This window comes from Plectropomus leopardus, chromosome 6 (genome assembly GCF_008729295.1).
Source record: "Plectropomus leopardus isolate mb chromosome 6, YSFRI_Pleo_2.0, whole genome shotgun sequence".
NCBI lineage: Eukaryota > Metazoa > Chordata > Actinopteri > Perciformes > Serranidae > Plectropomus > Plectropomus leopardus.
The window spans coordinates 13,169,131-13,189,071 of NC_056468.1; the positions used below are offsets into that span (position 1 = coordinate 13,169,131).

The window sequence follows — 19,941 nt, forward strand, 5'->3', positions numbered from 1 at the left end:
ACACACTCGCCGAAACATCCAGCCAGGTAAATGCCAGCCGCACACTGTCACATTAGCTCCAGTCCAGACTACAGCAGCACAGCACTCACACTCACACATGAGAGGAAGAGAGGGAAACAAAAGGCTAGGAATGGTGGGCTGTGCTGCTCAGCAAAAACTTTCTCAGTGTTACAGTGAGAAAAAAAAACCCACAAGGGAAGTGTAAGAAAAAAAGTTAGGACAGCTGAGTGAGAACCAGCAGTTAAAATGGAGTTACGACATGTCTTAAGTGATATAAAATGTTTGTAAAACAGAAGATACGTTAATATGAATGTTACTGCAGGACATTTAGCAATGCTTTACACATGCCCTTATTTTATTAGAGACAAATACAGACATATGGCCGGGGCCCACTGCAATATCTCTTTCAGCATGGGAGCTGGAAGCTCTGGTAAACAGACTCGGACCGACTACTGAAAGAAATGTGCAACTAAAGTGAAGTTTAGCTGATCCATTTTCATAGCTCTCTAATTGTCTTCCAGCCCTCCCTGCTGCCTCCAACGCTCAGAATAGACATCAGTAGAATGTGCTACTTTTACAGGACCCAGATGCGACAAAGGTGGCAGTGATGCCACTGAAATTTTCCAAAAAGCTACACTGGAGCCCTTTGGTTTTTTGAACAGAGAGAATGCAACATATGCTCTGGGGCATGTGGCCTGCCAGAGCTGGGTTCTAATTGTTACATCGCTCTCACAGAGCGAAGGAAAACACAGCCAAGAGTCTTTGTCATCTCTGAAGTGTGTGGTGCCATACTGCAGGCCAACATCAGAGCACGGAGAAGAGACAGATGTCTGGACATTTGCTGTCAAACTAAGTCAGACTCTCTGCCAAAGGGACATAAAAAAAGTCCCAAACTTTTGCTAGCTACTGTCTGCCACTTCAGGGCTACAGTGAGAAGTCAGAATGACTGTCAAAAAAGTGTAGTCACAAAATAATATCAATGTGAAATTAGTAGCTCTATAAAATGTAGTGGTGTTATGTAAAGAAGTAATAATATTTCGTTTCAGTATTTAAGTATTTTTAGTGTGTATGTTATATTTCACTTTTACTCCACCACATTTCCTAAATAAAATGTATACTTTTACTCAAATATATCTTCCCTGGGCACTTTAGTTACTAACTATAAAATAGGGAAGGAAGGGGAAAAGGGAGGAAGTGACGGACGGATGAATGAAAGAATCAGAGGAAAAGAAAAACTGGATTTTGTTATTTTAATCCTTCATGTTGTAAAAAAACAAAGGCCTTGTTTTTCTTCAAGTCTAATGTAGGTTCCATTTTCAGTGGTGGAAAATGTTAAAAAGGAAAGACAACTTTATCATTCTTGTATTTTTACTTTCAGTAGTTAATTGCACTTAATATAAGAAAATTACTTTTGATACTTACATATAGTAAACATCAGATACTATAACACTTTTACTTAAATAATATTCTAATGTAGGATTTTAACTTCTACCAAAATAATTTTTTGACAAGAAATCTGCACTTTTATTGAAGTGTTGCTTTCAGATAATTCATCCAAAACGGATAAAATGTGCAAAATAATTGTTAAAGGAAAACATTTTCATTCTTCAATACAGCCGAAATGCCAAATAAGTATGACTATCTTAAACAGATTACACTTTACTGCATCTTGAGTTGAATTGCATTAACTCGCAAACAATCAGACAAAGTCAAACCACAAATAAAAGAGTGAATATGTATAAAGTGGCAGCTCAGACGCTTGTGAAATGGCTTCGCCTAACTCGTGTTGAATAGCGGAGCAGCAGGAATGCCTCCGCGGATCGCTCCAGCAGATAATGTCAATCACCTACTGTGTGGAGAACCCCTCCCCATTGTTTTCTTTTACCCCCCAACAGAAAACAAATGGGCCGCACAGCTTGCTGTTTGGCTGAGGTGTTAATTACCGTCCCCTGCCCATATGAACAGCAACTTCAGACAATGGCCCTGTCAGGCCCCCTACACAACTGTCCCTCCCTGGTTTGCTCTGCAGATATCACCTGCTTATGCAGGGGCCATTGACACCTCAACCTGATCTATGTTTGAAACACAATTAAAGCCTCGGCCACAAAGACAATGTGATAAGGAGCCCCCGCCTTGTCTTGGAGTTTGCATTAAGGCTCATTGTTTACCAACATTAGAGGCAATTACATTGACAATTCTTAAGCAAACCTCGGCAGTCATTGTGCTAATTAGTGTGTAATTGATGGGGAAACGACAAGCAGCTCAGCTGGTCAGGCCCACAATGCACCACTGGGCCACTGCAAATTTTTCTGAATGGGGACCATGTCCTATTATCCGGTCCACTATGAAGTAAGTAGATTAGTCAGGGAGGAAGTTATTAATTATAGCTATCTTAAAGAAAGGTAAAAAAGAGAAAGAAACAACAGATATACATATTTCAGTCGGAGAAATTAGTCCTCAAAACAGACAAACTCGATTTCTGGCCCATCTTTTTCGAAATGTGCTTCAACTAACTGTATTTAGATGCTCAAAAACCCCGTAAGAACTTCTAAGAACATTTGTACATTTTCCAGCCCATCACCAGAATTAAAATAAACAGCCGAGTCTCTTCACATTATATTAACCCTGCGAAGCCTGTGTTTCTGCAGTGGAGATAGCACACCGCTAATGGTTACCACATTTGAAGTGTCCATTAGCCCATAGAGGAATGAAGTTAAGTGACTATGACAGGGGCACTCCCTCAGTTCGCCGGGCCTCTATTGTGACCCGGTTGGTCGTCCTGCACTCTTATTCACAGCCAGCAAAAAAAACTGGGTCAAAGGTCAGACATCCAGAGTGCTGCGGTTTCTATGGCAACGTGGCCTATTAAGGCCAGGCTCATTGGCCTCTTAACATGCTCTTGTACACAAAAGAACTATTAGTGCAAAGAGGGAGAGAGGAGAGTGAAGAGGGGAGGCAGCGTGAGGGAGGTCCCAACAACACAGCAACAAGATTTTTCCAAGATTTCCAAGATGCTTACACACTCTGACTGCAACTCCTTCCACGTCTAAATGAAGCAGACGGAAAATTTCAGCAGCTCTTTAGAGGATGCTGAGAAGAAACTGTATACGGGTAACTAATTATTTCAAAATCAGAAAAAAATCCTGTTCAAATCATTTAAGCCACATATAAAGTAGGTTTGGGAATTACCAGAGGCCCACCATACAATATTATCACTAAATGAGTCACAATACGACATTATCACGACATCTGTGTCACAATATGATATTATCACAATGTCTAAGAAATTATATTATTGCTCGCTTGCTTTTAAACATGTTGCAGTATGCTGGGTAATGCGATAAAATATATTGCAAAATATTTAACTTTTTTTCAACTGAAAATTATGTCCCCAAAGAAAACTTTATCAGCACTTATTTTATCTAATAAAAAGTTTTCAGTATGTTCATCTTGCACCAAATCATTTTTATTGCAGCATTTTGTATCAAGGTGCCCAAAAAGGTTATTGATTGTATTATTATAGTAGGCCTCCAAATGATAAATTTGTATTTTTAATGTTAATTAATATAATAAAAAAACATTGGCGTCCATGTAGTGATACGATATTGGCATGCAAAAATATTGGGATAATATGCTGTTTCAATCTTTTCCCCCCATCCCAAATATGAGGTGCAAAAGTCCACTACTTTTTCAAAGAATTTCCTAAATTTAGTTTTTCAAAGTCAGTGAGCAGTGGTGTTACATGACAGCCTCATGCATATTCTGCATAAGGCCAAGCTGGCCAGAAAAGTGGGTTTATGTGAAAAGTCCTGGGAGTGAATTTACTGCTGTTTCAGTAATAAACCAGCATTAACAGAATACAAGGCCAAGATAAACCCCCCTGAAGAGCTTCTTTAACATTCTGCTTCAGTGTGAGTGAGCTGCGACTTCAGCAGGAGTTTGCATTTTTGCAACTCAAGCAATTATTTGTATCAGGGTTTTTTCTCTTCCTTTTGCATGACATGATCCTGAGTTATTGCTTCCTGTATCCACGGCTTTAGAGTTCATATTACTCACTAAATGAAGCAGCCATTGTTGCTCATTCTGTCTCATTGACTCTCAGGTACTGTGAATCAGACGTGGTTAAAGAAACAGTCCAGCCTCGCTGAGGTTAAACTTAGGAATAAGTGAGTAATTCTGTAACAGCAGCTCATATAAAACTCACTGTATAATTAGACACACAAGAAAATAATTATGCATCTGGTGAGAGCAAGGCCATCTCATAAAGACAGAGAGGAGGGCGCGAGGCTATACAAGTCAATTATGTGCAGTCAGTAATGTGGTTTCTCGTACCTGGGAGATCTGCTTTCAGTTGTCACAGACTCCTCCGATTAATGTCAGCGTGATCTGATGTCAAGACAGGCTACACCTCGAATGTCAAAGATGTTGTCCTTTTCCATATCCTGTGGCATTGTTTGTCCAGTCGCACAGGAACACAACTTTTTATTGTTTGGGGAGTAGCCTCGTTTCATTGAAATTCACAGCTGTAAACGTCTGTATAATTAACTCCAGAACACGAGGTGGTTACCGGTGGTTGGCTGGATGTTTACAGTAAAGCTCGACTTAGAAATCAAATGTGTGTGTGCGTGTGTGTGTGTGTGTGTAAGCACGTCTGAACGTAGGTGTGTGTGCAAGTCTACGCCAATGACACACAAGTGAGACCTGAATTGTTCATTTATGGCCGAGCACAAATTGACTGGAGACAGCATGGGTTACCAATATAATACAGCGTTTCCTGCCAAGGCATTTAGGAGGCAATAATCCAGCATGCGCCCCTCACACTGAACAGGGCAAATACCACAGTGCAGTAATCACTCCAAACTCTCTGCAAAGATGTAAAAATAATCTTTTTTTCTTCTTTTTCCAGAAACTGCAGATAAATATTTACCCCCGCCGAAAGAGTAAATTTGACTACATCTGCTAAAAGTGTGTCTAAAAGTTTTTCTGACAGGGCACACTGGGTGATTGTTTCTTTTTTAAAACTTCCTAAGAGCAGCTGACAGTGGCAGGAGAGGCAACGAGGCATCTTTAAGGGGGAAAAAAGTCAGTTTTGAAAGCCTGAGGTGGGCATAAGTGGGTGTAGTGGAGAAGGCAAGAGAGAGAAAAAAGGGCCTAAATTAAACACATTTGTTTCTGCTCTCACATACCACAAGTCTTATGAAAACAGAGGGCTGATTGTGTTCACTCGGCAAGTCCACCCCCCCACCTCCTCTCTCTCTCTCTTCACCACCACCCAACACCACCACCCCGCTCCACACCCCCTCTGCCTGGCCTGGGCAGCGGCAGCAGCCCCTCCCCCCCACACACACAAGCAAACACAGGTGCCTGCAGATGCCTCCTGTGTTTGCTCTCTGAGTGCAAATCTCTAGACTCCTGGGCCCTGCCTCATCTCACTTTTTACTACCTGACATCCCTATCACCCCACCGCTAACTCCACTCACCCCACTCTCCGTCTCCTGTCCAAGTGCCCTGCCGCCCGCCCTCCCCCACCCAGCTCTGTCCCACTCAAACACACACTCACAAGCCACAGGTATGCTCCGACAGTCGGACGCTGACTGTTTGAAATGAAAGCATGCATGTACACTTTTAGAAACATTTAAAGAGATATGACAATATCTCAAAATAAGCTAGAAGAAAAGTAATTCTCTTATCTGCTGTTTTCCCAATCCTAACAAGCTAAATCAGACAAACTGGAAAAAATAAATGAATAATGTGGGACTGGAAATAATCTCATTTGAATTATAATGCTTGTTCCGTTACACAGGATCTAACTGAATAAGAAAAATATTTCCAAAAGTAGTTTCAAACTTCCAGTGTGCCACAAAGTGCGCAACTTGCTACCATGACATTCCCCAGAATTAGTTATGCGTATTGTCAGCCGACTGCAGGGAGGTCTGGAACGTCGCCAGAGCATTTTTATACCTTAAAACATTTGTAAAAGTCATTCCCCTGCAATCTACAGGCTTCGTTTTCATCACGCTGTGCACACTGATATTGAGTGCTAAATCATGATCCTGTGATAGCTTTGGCTGTAAATTCCAAGTCGCGTTCACATCCAGGGATCCTCTTACATGTCTGAAACTTTGTTAGGAATAAATTTTCCAGTAAGAACGTATAAGTTTTCGGGGTTGGGGGGTAAAATCCTTTAGAGGAGTCACAAGGCGAGATGAGGTTGGGTCATGAGGTCCCGTACCTCTTCAAGGTTCATCAGGTCTCTTTATAGCAAAACAATGGAGGAGAAACATTAAGCAACAGACTGCCTGCTTCCCAAGAATGTTTTTTTTGCTCTGTCAATATTGAATAAATTACATTTTACACATTTTTTTTGTGAGAGGATTGATTTATACGGGCTGTTCCAGTTTTTAAAGCTACAGAAAAAATGTCTTCATAACATTAACCAGACCACTGAGAACTCAAGGCTGGACATGCTATTTAAAACAATATATACAGCTGCTGCTATCTTTCAGTTTCAATACAATCTAATGAGAACGGCAAGGTGATTACGATCAGGGGCTGCTGCAAATATCAAATTCCCAGGGACAGAGTTTAGGAGAGGCCCCTTACAATTACACAGTATTCAGGAATGCAGAGCATGAACCACAGCAACATGGAGCTGAAGACAAAATGCTCGTATCCCATTTTGGACGCTAAGCACACACCACGTGACAGAAGAGGGTTCACGAACAGCATAAAAAAGTAGAAAAGTTTATCTTTCATGAAGAGCTGTTTCTGCAAGCCTCAAATCTGCGCCACAATGCTACAAACTTCCACTCAATCCAAACTGCACACTCCTGCAAACAATTAGTGTTAACCCAAGAACTGTAAGCTGCTCAGAGAGCGAGAGAGAGACTTAGGGAGAGGGAGAAGGAGAGAGAGAGCAAAGGGGGGAGTGACTGGAGAAAGAGAGGGGTGCTTGTGCACAATTACAGCAGGGATTTATGGCCTGAGAAACAATTTATAAATCACAGCGCCTGAGCTAATGTGCTCCAGATTGTTCTCCATGCAGCTGCAATTTTGGTCTGCGTGAAACGGCATAATAAACCTGGCTGGAGGACATGTTTGGGTGGTGGTGGTGGAGCAGGGAGAAAAGTTGAGTTTGTGGGTGGGGGCTGATGCGGGCGAGGCTGTGGGTTTGCAAACTTTCGGAGGTGTCTGGAACAAAGAAACTAAGAACTTTTTTGTGGTGTGAGATTTTTTGCTGTATTGCTATTTTTGATTGTTAAAGTTGAGGAAGAGAGAGAGAAGAAGAAGAAGTGCAGGGATTTCAAAAATACAAAATCTCAAACCATGCAAGGACCAATTAAGGCTTGTGTTCTATGGTAAAAGTGGGCTTACACAGAAGCTGGACTGTAAACACAACAAAAGTGTAACTGAATAATTACTCAATTTTCCACTGAGAAACAATTAAAGTTTCAAGCCGTAAACCTAAGACAATTTTATGACCTCATTGTGAAATTGTGAACTATAACCTCCTAATTACACTCTTGACACAAGCGAAAATGAATTTTAGGTTATAATAAGAAAAGACAAATGTTGCAAACTGATCCCGTCATTGTGGCTACAGGCTGGTGTGGAAGAAGAGATCGGATGTGCTGAGGGGAAGCCTGGGCTTTTGTGGCCACTCAGCCAACTGGCCCTGAACCTTGACCTCTAACCCTTCACCCTGGGGGGCAAACAAAGCTCTGAGTGACATCTGAAACTAGACACTCTGTGGGGAGAGAGTGTCTGGACAGGACTCAAATAACCCCATTAACTCTGCAGAAAAGATTTATGGCTTTTTATTCTTGCCCGTGCAAAATCTCAACGAGTCGCTCGGATCTGTCAAAGACAATTAGAGGTGAGCACCAAGTTTTGTTTACGTGTCTCCATCTTGCACGAAGATAAGCAAAAAAAAAAAAAAAAAAAAAAAAAAGTTCCATAATTAACGACTCCGGGTAGAGTTGTGATTAGCGGTGATGCACACATATGCCAGCAGTTAGTCTGTATCCAAATAAATTCTGCTTAATACGAACAACATGAGGCTGATCTTCAGGCGGTTTTAAGAGAGTCACTGATGCATATTCACCAGCACCTCTGATGGATTCTATACAATGGATTACGTAAACAGCTCTGGCATTAGTGTACTGTAAACAAAAACAGAGAGAAAAGTTGATGGTAAATGTGCTGCAGTGAATGCGGGCCTTCGTCGCCAGAATGCTGAAAGCCACTGTAGTATTTAAATCAGGCAAGGAGGGAGGAAGACTGGGCCAAGCATTCTGTAGCTCAGCTGTGAGGCTCTAAGCCGTTGCCCTAGGGTCTTTGTCCTGCCTTTCAGGGCAAGTCTGAGGTAGTCAAAGACCCTATTCATGACCGGCGCTCCCCCTGCCAACACACCCATACAGCCCCAGTCAAGTCAGCCGAGAGCTATAGAGCCTTCCCATTTCACACGAGAATCAGACCTGCCCCTAAAGCCTGCTTCAGGGATTTCCAATAGCCGGCCCCTCCAACCCATGTACAAATCAAACAAAAGGGCTCCTTGGCCTACTCCATGTCATATAGGGCTGATTAGATCTTTTTTTTCTAATGTAGCTACTCTAAATTTGAGGCAAATAAGTCAGTCACATTTGTAGGGATTTGGTATATAGCCATGTAAATGGACGAGGGGATTATGTCAGCGGAGGATGTGGAGCCGCCATCCATCAAAATATCATCCAAAACAAGATTCACCTCGTGCTAACATTTTATAGCCAGAGAGACAAACCTGAGTTTGTCAAGTGACAAAATCACAGAACAAAGACATCTAATCATGCTGATCATCTGAGGCAGGCACAAGGGGAATCCCTCTATCACAGAGCGTCTCATGTCCGAGGAGCACAAGGCCCTGGACAACAGCCATTACTCATAACTAATCTCTACCTCATCATTTTAAATTCAGCAGATAAGGTCAAGAAAGAGTCATATTTATCGGCTGAGGCAGAAATAAATATCAGAAGTTTCTGCTGCTTTTGCTGTTTATTCTAACAGGATCCACAAGTCCTGGTCCAGATAAGGAGGCTCCACATTTTAGATGACTTGTGCCTCTTTAATTGAATTTGTTGCTCCGCAGAACATTGTGACTTCTTAACAAGTACAATTGGTTTACCAGGGTAACTGGAGGAAGCAAGGGGCACCCAAAGGTTACGTTCTTATCAATATTAGGACAAGCAGACTGATCTCATGGGAAAACTGCACTTACTTGTATGATATTTTATTATTTAATTATCTCAACACAAAAAATAGTTTGACCCAGCCATATCTTAAATTGATACTTTATAACAAAAAATTCCAGTTATTTGAAAAGAGCAAATATGGCCATTTTGTGGAATATAAAATGAAAATCTGGACTTTTATAGGGAATACACCAGGGGCCCCACACATTGTAATGGACAATATTTCAAAACTTTTCCATGATTTTTCAATGACCCAAGATTTATTTATTCATTTATTTTTAAATAAAATTTAAAAAGAAAATTCCCAAACTTGCCTGGTGTTTTTTAAACATGACATATTAAAACTGTCCACATGCATAATTTCAACTAGCGAGCACACAAGAGGGAAGAGACAGAACACTTTAAATGAAGAAACGTGTGTTATGGTAAACAAAACAAAAACATCCAGGGCTGCAAGAGTGAGAGATTTCCATGGTACGATCAATTACCATCTCAGAAAATATTGTCTTTTCATGGTATTACAGAATTATTATTATCATTTACAATCACCCTTAAAGGTGTGAAAATAGATCGCTTTTTTAACAAACTTTTTTATCACTATAACTGAAACTTCTCATTTTGAAAATAGCTAAAATAAATGTCATATTATGTGTCCAGTTATATTTTTTCAGTACAGTAGATAAGGCAATGTACACAATATGATAACTACCAATTTTTATGGCATGGTATAACTTGAAACCAGTATACTGCTGCAACCCCACATAAATCAACACATAATAATGCTCCGTTGCATCGACAGCTACAGAACATTTGCCGTTATACAGCAGCAAGTTAAACAGAATGTTTTAACTGGTTTTACTTCTACAGCTCCATGTAAAACTGTAGAACTTTTCCTCTTGTATTTAAGACAAATTCAGTAAAAGTAACCACATAGTAGCTTACGTCCTCCTTATATAAAAGTATTAAAACATGGAAAATTCCCTGAGGCTCTGTTTAAGATTTATGTAGTCAAACATACGATCCATTACACATTCTACTTGTGTTTTTAGGGCTGGAGCTAAATTCAGATTACAGATGGCACGTCAGTCTCATCGGTTACATCATCAGTTACAGCTGTAAGTTTATAGCCTATGTAAGTTTTAATCTTTATTTTTTCATAGGTATCAAGTGAAAGACAGATCCACGTTGTGACATAAAACAAATACAAGAGGAGGAGGTATAATCAGTGAATCACCTACATAAATTACAGCTAACCCAAATCAACCATAATCTGGTTAAGGTCATTAGGTCACACGTGTATGCAGGTGCAATGTGTTGACGTGACATGCGTCCGTCAGGGGACGCGAGCTGCTCCAGCAGTCCAAACTCACTCCAACATAGCAGGGACAAACTCAGTGGGAAGCAGCCAAACTGATTTATAACTTCAACAAGAAGAACAGCTGCTCTGCTCGCTGTCAACTAACCTCCTCCTGGACGGATATCCATCCACTTCTTAATTTAGTATGACCACTACAACCTCACTGATACTACGCACATACTGTAAGACATGGCCTTTAAGAGACGCGGCACAGCGAGAACGCATTTCTGCGTGAACTGAAGCAAAGTCTGATACAAATCTTAGCAGTACCGATGCAACATGTGAACGATCTGATAGCCTCCTGCTGTTTGCCGATTGGGCCTTGACTGTAAGGGAATAGAAGTACTGTGGTCGACGGTGGAGAAACTGCACTCTGTGGGAGACAGAATCCCTCAGATAAGTGAGTGCCTCAAGGTCTGGAAGCCGGCCCACCTCGGGATAACAGGCAAAGGAATAGCAGGACCCGTATCTGCCCCAGTTTATGCTCCCACCACCACATCTCATCAACAATCTCTCCTCCTGCCTGCTTTCTCTCTCTCCCTCTCTCTCTCTCGCTCTCCTGCTGCCTGCAGTGCTTAAACTGAAAACAGCTGCTTGGAATACCAGACTGATGAAACCCTGTTTAGAGCTTTTTCTTTTTCTTCCTGCTGTACAATCACGTTTTATTAGCATGGAGTGAAGCGTTTAAGGTACAATTACAGAGGGAAAACATTTCTTTATGTGAGCTAAACAGTAGTGGTTATGGCTATGAGAGGGCCGCATACACTTATATGGGACAGTCCAGCAGCAATAGTGTACTGCCTCCAACCCACCTCTGTCTATCTGTACGTCTGCAGCTAAGGACTGTTTTTATTACCAGTTAATCTAAAAAGTTCATTCATATAATGCCCTCTAGAGCCGAAGCAACAGTTGACTGACGAGATGATCAACAGAAAACTTAGCTGCAGCTATTTTGTCTGTCAGTAGGGCTGAGTATCATTTAAAAAATTACCAAAGTGACTAACACAATACCCTTAAAGGTCCAATGTGTAGGGTTTTGGGAAATATATTGGCAGAATATAATATTCATAATTATGTTTCCATTACTGTACAATCATCTGAAACTAAATATTGTTGTGTTTTTGTTACCTGGGAATGAGCCACTTATAACTTATCACTTATAGTATTTTCAATGCATTTCGTGGTCTTGTTTCTACAGTAGCCCAAAATGGACAAATCAAACGCTGGCTTTAGATAGGGTGGTTTTTTTTTAAGTCAAGTCACCGCAGTTTTCCTGCATGCTTGGCACACAGCAGAAGTTCAGTTGGTTGCAATCTGTATTCACACCACTAGATGCCACTAAATCCTACACACTAGACCTTTTGAGTGATAGCGATACCAATTTGATACCCTTTTTTCTACTTTGTTCAATACCAATCGTGTGAATAATAACCTTATATATTTCCTTTAAAAACTGAGTTTACAAAATGTATGGAAGCATTCTGTTGCATAAAATGCCACCAGACCCCATGGGGGTGCAGTGTAGCCATATATGAAGGTTTTGGTGACATCTCGGCACACCCAAAACTGCCAGTTCCATCAAATACACCATGTTCGACTTCACCACACCACAAACTGAATGCGTTGTAGCTGTTGTGGCAGTGAGCCAGTCACATGTCACAATAAATCAAAGAACGCCTGCAGTAATTGGCTGCGAGCAAAACCATACATACGGTCAACTTTTTTGTAGATGTAGGTAAAAAAGGGATCAGATGCAGGTGTTGTTTGACTGAAGAAGTTTCAATACTACTTGGTACTAGATTATTTCAAACAATACCTTAAAATGTATGGAGTGCAGATACTCAGCACTAATTTATCATTGTTGTCATGTTAAAAACTTAATTCCTCCAAATTTTCACTGCTTCTCAATTTTGACAATTTGATGTGTGTCATTGTCATGTTTGACAGTAAGCGCAATATCTTTGGGTGCTGAACACAAATCACGCTACTTAAATATGTCACCTTGCACTCTGGGAAGTTTTAATGGCCGTTTTCCACTATTTTGTGGAATTTTACAGCCCAATTATCAAACAATTAAGCCATAATGCCTTCGCCTCAGTTTTTTTGTCTTACTAGTAGACTATAAGCCAAATATGTTCCACTTATGACATGCTGACTTGACAAAGATCATAAAAAATAACCCACATGGAGCTCAAGTTTGGATTTATGTGGTTTTACTGGAAAAAAGAGTTGGACGATCAATTTGTGATCAGAAATAGTTTCAGGACCAACAGATTTCAGGACTGTGGTCACCTGGGAGTCTGACCACCCTCCTGACAAACCCAGGGGCCCATCCTCTGCCCCCCCATCCCCCATCTTCCAGCAGGGCTCCAGGTTAAGACCACAGAACAGACATGACTAAGCTGGTATTCACATGACACATGATACATGTCTCCACCTCCCACATCTCCATCTCCCACAGTTTCAATTCGTTGCTTCTCTTTTTGATAATTAGCAGCTGTGGAGGACTGATGAAAGCAAGCTTTGTATTTCAACCTTAACTCTTCTGAGTTTGAGTGTCAATAGCTCAACCCTGCCGTGACTATCCACTACACAAGGATAGCAATAAGTTTAAAAGTGGCCTTGATGAGCAGATTCTTCCACAAACAGCTAGAGATTTTTCTTGTTTATTGAAAGGCATTAATATCTAATTCTACAACAGCTTTTTTTGTTTTTGTTTGGATGTTGAACACATGTGGTCTACAACACATCTTTAAACTGCTTCAAAGCTTGATAGAGATTTGGGTGTGAACGCAGGTGTGTTTGAGATGTTCACCTGTGGCCAAATGTCTCTCAACTCAGACACAAGTTCACCCAAATTTTTAACAGGGAAAAAGCAATGTACCAGACTACGCAGCAGCTCCGGCCAAACACGGCGAACGAGAAAAACACATTAATTGATAAAAACACATTTGCGCACATATTCATCTTGGCACATCAAAGGGATTCATTGATGTCACTGAACATGGGGAGTCTGCGGCTGGAGAGGGGAGATGTTGGTTATCCTTTCCTCAAAGGGTGCTGAGATGCTCCTGATGGGCCCTGCGCTCGAGAAGCCAGAGAGCGCTATAAACAGAATTTCTAATGTCAGGCGGGCGGGTGGGTGGGTTTAGGTAGTGAACTAGCAGGCTATGGGGTAGTGGGAGGAATTGACGCCAGCTCATGCTTTCCACAGAGACCAAAGAGGGAAGGATACAGACCAGGACTGACACCATTTCACACAGTTCCATACAAGTGATGTTATGAAGTCAGCATCAGCATAAGACTCCGACAGAGCCGCTGTATGTGAAGTTACAGATTACAAAAAGTGTATTCTCTCAAGTTTTGACATCACCGTGCGTGATTTTTACACGTGAATGCATGTAATATGGAACATTTGCAACATGTTCAGGCGATATAATCATCACTATAAACTGCTCTGGTTGTGTTTCTCTAATTAGGCCTAACCTTGATTGCCCCTGTAACATGAAAGTAATTGCTGAGATACACAGTTGTTGAAATAAAACATACAATTCTAACTGTAATGAATCAAAATGCTGCAATCTTAAAATGTAAAAGCACAAACCCCACTCCAAACATCTCCCACATCTTCTAAACTAAATCACAATTAATCTAATATTTCAAAAAACATTTTTTTTTTTTGCCAAATTTAATTTAATTTCCTCAAGCCCCAGCACTGAGTTCATTATCGAAATGAATCACTCCAGGCGAGAGCTCTCAGCCAGACTGCTATGGCATTTCTGCGGTTGCTCGCGATCTGTTTTTAATTGAACAGTGCCACTAAATTGATGTAGATGTGTTTGCCTTTGAAGGAAAAATCTTTTAAAAACTATAAACCCAGTCAAAAAATGTTAGCTCTGTTGACACAGTGCTTGGTTGAAAAAATATTTGCCGCGCTAACATTCAGGAACACAACACTGAGGGTTGTCAGAATGTGAGCCCTGTACACTGTTGCCTCTGTTGCAAAGTATCCACAGAGCCTCACCTGAACACCCCTCCCCTCCAACTCCATCAGCCCCTGACACTCACTGACTTTACACACACAAACGTGCAGCACGCATGGATGCATGTGTGCACACTCACACACAAACTCATAGGCAAGCAAGGTGAGCAAAATGACAAGTGAGCCACCTGATGAAAAGACACCTCCACACAAACAGCGTTTGCTTATGCAGGGAGAGGCCCTTTTATTCAGCGGGACAATGTCTGTGTTGACTTTTTCTTTGTCTGCACATTTTTAAGCACCAAAAGCAGCAGAAAAGGGGGAGGGAGTCAGAGAGGCATGCAATCTTAGCCACCGACATGTTCAGACTTATACAAGCTCTCCATTCATATCTCAGTCTCAAACAATTTTCTATTCAACAATCATGCTCAGGAGTTGGAGTGTCCTGCTGCGCATTTGATGAAGATATATTCAAGCGGCTAACCTCGCTCTCGCTTACGTGCCACCTCTCACACACAAGAGGCATTTCACTCTTTGGTGATGATGATGATGTACTAGCAGAGTTATCTAAAAGTGCTGATGAAGCTGACAAGAGGTGGCGTCAAAGCTGAGTGTGCGCTCACCAATTAAATCTGGCACTAGTCTGTCACTACGGGAACAATGCGGCGATAATCACATCAATGAATTGACAAACAATAAGCTGGATTTGTCGGGATGACTTGGTAGGGGAGTAAAAAAAAAACAAAAAACTCTCTGCACACCACAGCCGGCAGAAGTCTGGTGGAACATCTCTGCAAACATAAAAACCTCCCTCCTCAGCTCTCAGTGGATTACAGCAGAATGTCAGCTCTGAGCAGGCTTTAAATCAGTTATGCTTGGCCCTCAGGGGAACTCTGTGCTGATCCCATGTAGGCCTGTCTCTCATTGCTCATGATAGGGTTGCCACATCCAAATTTAAAAGTTCGGGCCTCAAATCCTTCATCATGTTGCACATTACTGAGTGAAATCACTGCGCGGCGACTCTTGAGCAACATCTCGTATCTGTTACGGAGCAGCTTTTAAATGCTGATATGTGCGGAATACATATGCATTACACTGCTTCAGAGCTTTATTATTACGCAAAAGATGCCAGACCGGAAGGGGGAGTTGTAAACAGAGAAATGCAGGAAATGTGGAAAAGATCGCCTCACACACACACACACACACACACATTGTTCGATCTGTAATTACAAAAAACAGTGACATTACGCTCAGAGCTATGAAACTAGAAACTGCAGTGGATTCTACAATAGTCACGTGATCTGTTTGAGGGCCATAACTTTAATTTGTCTCATGCAGCACAAGTACAACCACATACCACACCACACTTATAAAACAAATCTGTCAGTCCCAGCAGAGCTTTCCAAGACACACACTATAATACACTGGAATTGTTTGTGAGAGGTGGCAACACACATTAGGTTACCCAGTGGGCACTTTTTTAATCTCACAAGCCAATCAGCATATCCCACACAATGATGATGCATTAAGAGTTCAGTTAAACTAAGCTGTTTGCCAGGCGTGGGTGCAGGCCGCTGGTAAATATCATCTGTATTGAACTTCATCCACAGGTGTAAACAAAGTACAAGCCCCCCTCTAGAATGCGAGCCTAAAAAGGTGCTAAGTTGAAACTCCCTCATCAATCAAATTCACTGCGTTAAGCCGCGAGCAATATGGTGGACCCTAAGACGTCTGCTAAGTATGCCAGCCATTGTCTGCCTGCATGTTTTCTGCCACGCTGATGATTGACACAGTCAGCTCACCCTGTCCCATTGACCTCATTCTTTTCTCTTCCTAATGTGGAGGATTATACCTCTGAATTTTTAAAATCTCCAGTTATTTGCTACTTTGCCTTGAGTTATAAGAACAGCGGTTTTTAATTTTCAACTTTGCTTCGCTGGACAAAAACACAAGGAAGTGAGTTGCTTTTGTACGGGACACACAGGACAAAACAAAGAAGAGACTAGATAATAGGCTGCTAATACGCAGTAACCTAAGAGAGTTTGTGACTTAACTATTCTATAAACAAGTCTCCTGCTTTAGAAAACACGCAAATTATCAAAATGCGTTTACATTCCTGCATGTTTATCTCTGACATTATTTCTCCGAAGCTCTGATGGCCAGAAGCAACGAGATAGACGATCTACACACAGTGGTATGTATCACCTAGTGTGAGCAGAGTAGCCATTTAGTTAATGAGCCCCAATGGAGACCTCCAATGAAGCCATCAAGACTGCTCAGAATAACAATGGTCAACTAACGCCTTTCTAATTGAATGGAAGGTAGAGGGAGGCGAGGGGAGTGGGCCTGGAACAGTGAAAAGGAGACAGAAAAAAGGGAGGGGGAGGCAAAAGGGGGGTCTTTTCAGTCAGATGCCTGCCAGGCCTTAACGAAAGTACTTGTTTTTCGGGGGGATGTGACATGGATTGGGGGATGGACGAGTTTGGAGGAACACAGCTCTCCTGCGGGGATTATTGCAAGAGAGTTTGCATAGTTAAATTGCATTTAGTTGGTCCAATACAAATATTTATGGTAATATTGCTTAAAATCAATGTTTGTTTGGAATCAGCATTCATTTTCACTTTATTTTTTAAATCACAAACTCTCTTATGTGACTTCATTGGTCATGTTTGCAGCATTGCTAACAGCTGTGGAGTTTTATTAGAAGGTCTCCACGCTTTATTATCCTGTTATTAAGGCGTGTTAAATGTGTAATATGTATGGATTATACTGGAGAGAACCAATGCAACAATAATCCCAGCGCTGGCTGCGAGCCCTTTACAGCTTCATGGAGATGTGATGCAACAAGTCAATGAATCATTGCGAACTCTGCATCAACAACACTTACTTAAGACTGTCAACCTTATCTGGAGTTTTTTAAAGTCTCCGGACAACAGCTGTCACAGACACCGCCGTGAAATGCCTCCCATGTATGTCAAAGTGAGGTATTACATTGTTGTTACTGTAGGATATGACTTCAGGAACAGCTTTTTTTCTGCAGGGAATGTGTGCAAAAAGCCTGTAGGGTTTTAAGGAGCTGATAGTTGCTGGGCTGCATACTGAAGAGAGGCCTTCCTTAAAAACAAGTACAAAAAGGAAAGCAGATTTGCATTTTTTAAAACATAATCTTGAAGAATATCCGCATCTCAAGTGCAAAATAAATCTTCAAATAGAAATCTTAAGAGTGATAAAGTAAGCTTTGGTAAAGAAAGGTCACTATTTAGTGTAAAAAACGTGCAGCATGGGTGTTGCAGGGTATTCTCGACTAGGGGTTGCCTAAATCAATCAAAAAAAAGAAAAAGAAAAAAAGAATTACTAAATGTGTCTGAACTTTGAGCCGAATGAGAAGTTGTCAAATGCAAGGCTCGTCGAGGGGGTGGGTGGCAAGGAGAAATTTATATCCCCAAAAAAGAACAAAGAAGTTGTTAGTACTCCTTGAGAGGCCACTCGGAGGGAATATGGCGGTCTGGCAGTGCACAAGGAACTTTTACGCACGGCCAAAGTTTTTGCAGAGCGCGACTAAACGAGGAAAAAAGGGAGGAAAGTGTAACATATCCACGGGGGGAAACTTACTGTTCGTGCACTCGGAGACAGCGAACCGTTGGATAGATATGGATTGGTGAGGTCTGGGATCATGAGAAACGGGTAGCCAGGATAGTGAGGACTCTTAAAAAAGCCACCATCTTGCTGCCTCCTCAGTGCTGCAGGGAAAGAAAAGAAAGAGTTGGTAGAAAAGGCACATAAGCGACAGCTATAGCACAGAAAGTACTGCTTATTTTTGTGTATGTTTTTTTTTTTTTTTTTACCTTCACTGAAGTAGTCTCTTGCTTTCTCATAACTTTCTGAGTCGGGTCTGGTTTGGGGGCGCCTCTCTGCTTGCTGACAAGGGGGAGAAATATACACACGGAGGGGAAGAAACTATTGAAACTTTCAGCGTTATTAAATCTCGTTTCTCCGCACGCTAGGAAGCGTAGAGACGCTTTAATATTTGCAGTGCCCTTACCTCTGAGTCTGACGAGCTGCTGTTGTTTTCCGACTCGTTCACTAACGAGGATTTCACATCATCCAGATCCCTTTCCGCTGACACATTTTCGGAGATCTTTTCCTCCTGCTCCCCTTCGTCTTTAAACGATATCATCTCATCATTGGCCCCCAAATCATCCCCACCACCTCCGTTCAACTGTGGCATTTTTGCAGAATATATAGTATCGACGAGAGGCGGAAAAAAATCAATATTTTTTTAACAGATCAGTGTAGTCCAAACGAGTCACAGGAGTAGCAAACTAACTACAAGAAAGTGTTCATGTTTCAAAAGCCCCTTTTCATCCTCTGAACGCGCTCCCCTGGTCCATGACGAGCCTCGCGATAATAATCCACAGTTAAAGTTGCGAAAATATCGCAGGATATTTTGGCGTCAGCGGCCGGATGCGCAGCAACTTGGCAAAGTTTGGTCTCCTTCGCAGCTTGTGGACAACTTGTGGCCCCTGTGTGTGTCTCCTTGTTGTGCTGCTGAGGAATGGGACTCTCTCTCCTCCTCCTACAGAGCCCGGGGACCACATAAACTACAGTCCAAAGCGAGCGAGAGGGGTTACTCAAGAGCAAGCAACGCGTCCGATGTTATCTCCTTTAATATCCATGTGTGAGAAAACAATGGCTCGAGTTAAAGGAGAAAAAACCCTGAAAAAACACGCGACGGTCAGGCTGCAGTTTTCTCCACTTCTCACTCGATTGTTTTTCCTCCCAAAGAAGCGACGAGTCGCGTTTTTTCTCGTGCAAAGTTTATAAAAGAGGTATAAAAACCGTTGCAAAAGTGTGTAAAATGTTCAGCTGGACGTGGTCGCCCTTTCCCTCCACATTGCTGCCGGGGAATGCGCCCTGAAAAACTACTTGGTTGTTCAAGTGGAAGAAAAGCGCAGCCCGTCCGTAGGGGAGGAGTTAGCACTGAAAACCGACACTTCATTCACCACCATGTAGATCAGCTATTCTTCACCCTCAAGCCACCAACGCGCAGCCACCACAGCAAGCAGGAAAATGAGGGCATTTGAACAGAATAGTGGAGGGTTGCACATGGAGAAATACAGTAAGCAAATACATATGATATAAGGCATAGTCATTTAAAGTGCAGTTATTTGACTATGTATTATTTCTAAATAATAAGTATTCATATAATTGTTATTATTATGCATACTTAATAAAAAAGGAGCAATTACCCCAGTGTTGCCCGTGTGGTAGCAACTAAACACAACATTTTTTTACCCATAGAAACTTTAAGTGAACTTAGGCGGGGGACGCAGCCCCTCAAAATTCAGGTGTTGTCCTCCCAATTAAAAATTAAA

The 19,941-nt window shown here is 41.7% G+C and overlaps 1 protein-coding gene across 2 annotated transcripts in view; it reads right to left on the reverse strand.

Moving 5' to 3' along the window:
* tcf7l1b (transcription factor 7 like 1b) overlaps positions 1-19,469 on the reverse strand; it is a 37,058-nt gene extending 17,589 nt beyond the window's left edge. For both annotated transcript variants that reach the window (XM_042488209.1, XM_042488208.1), the window contains exons 1-3: positions 18,609-19,469; positions 18,412-18,484; positions 18,179-18,306 (exon numbers count right to left, since the gene is read on the reverse strand). In XM_042488209.1, coding sequence (XP_042344143.1) covers positions 18,179-18,306; positions 18,412-18,484; positions 18,609-18,794 — 387 coding nt within the window. In that variant the 5' untranslated portion in view covers positions 18,795-19,469. The remainder of the gene's footprint in view (positions 1-18,178; positions 18,307-18,411; positions 18,485-18,608) is intronic.
* Between the last annotated feature and the right edge of the window lie 472 nt (positions 19,470-19,941).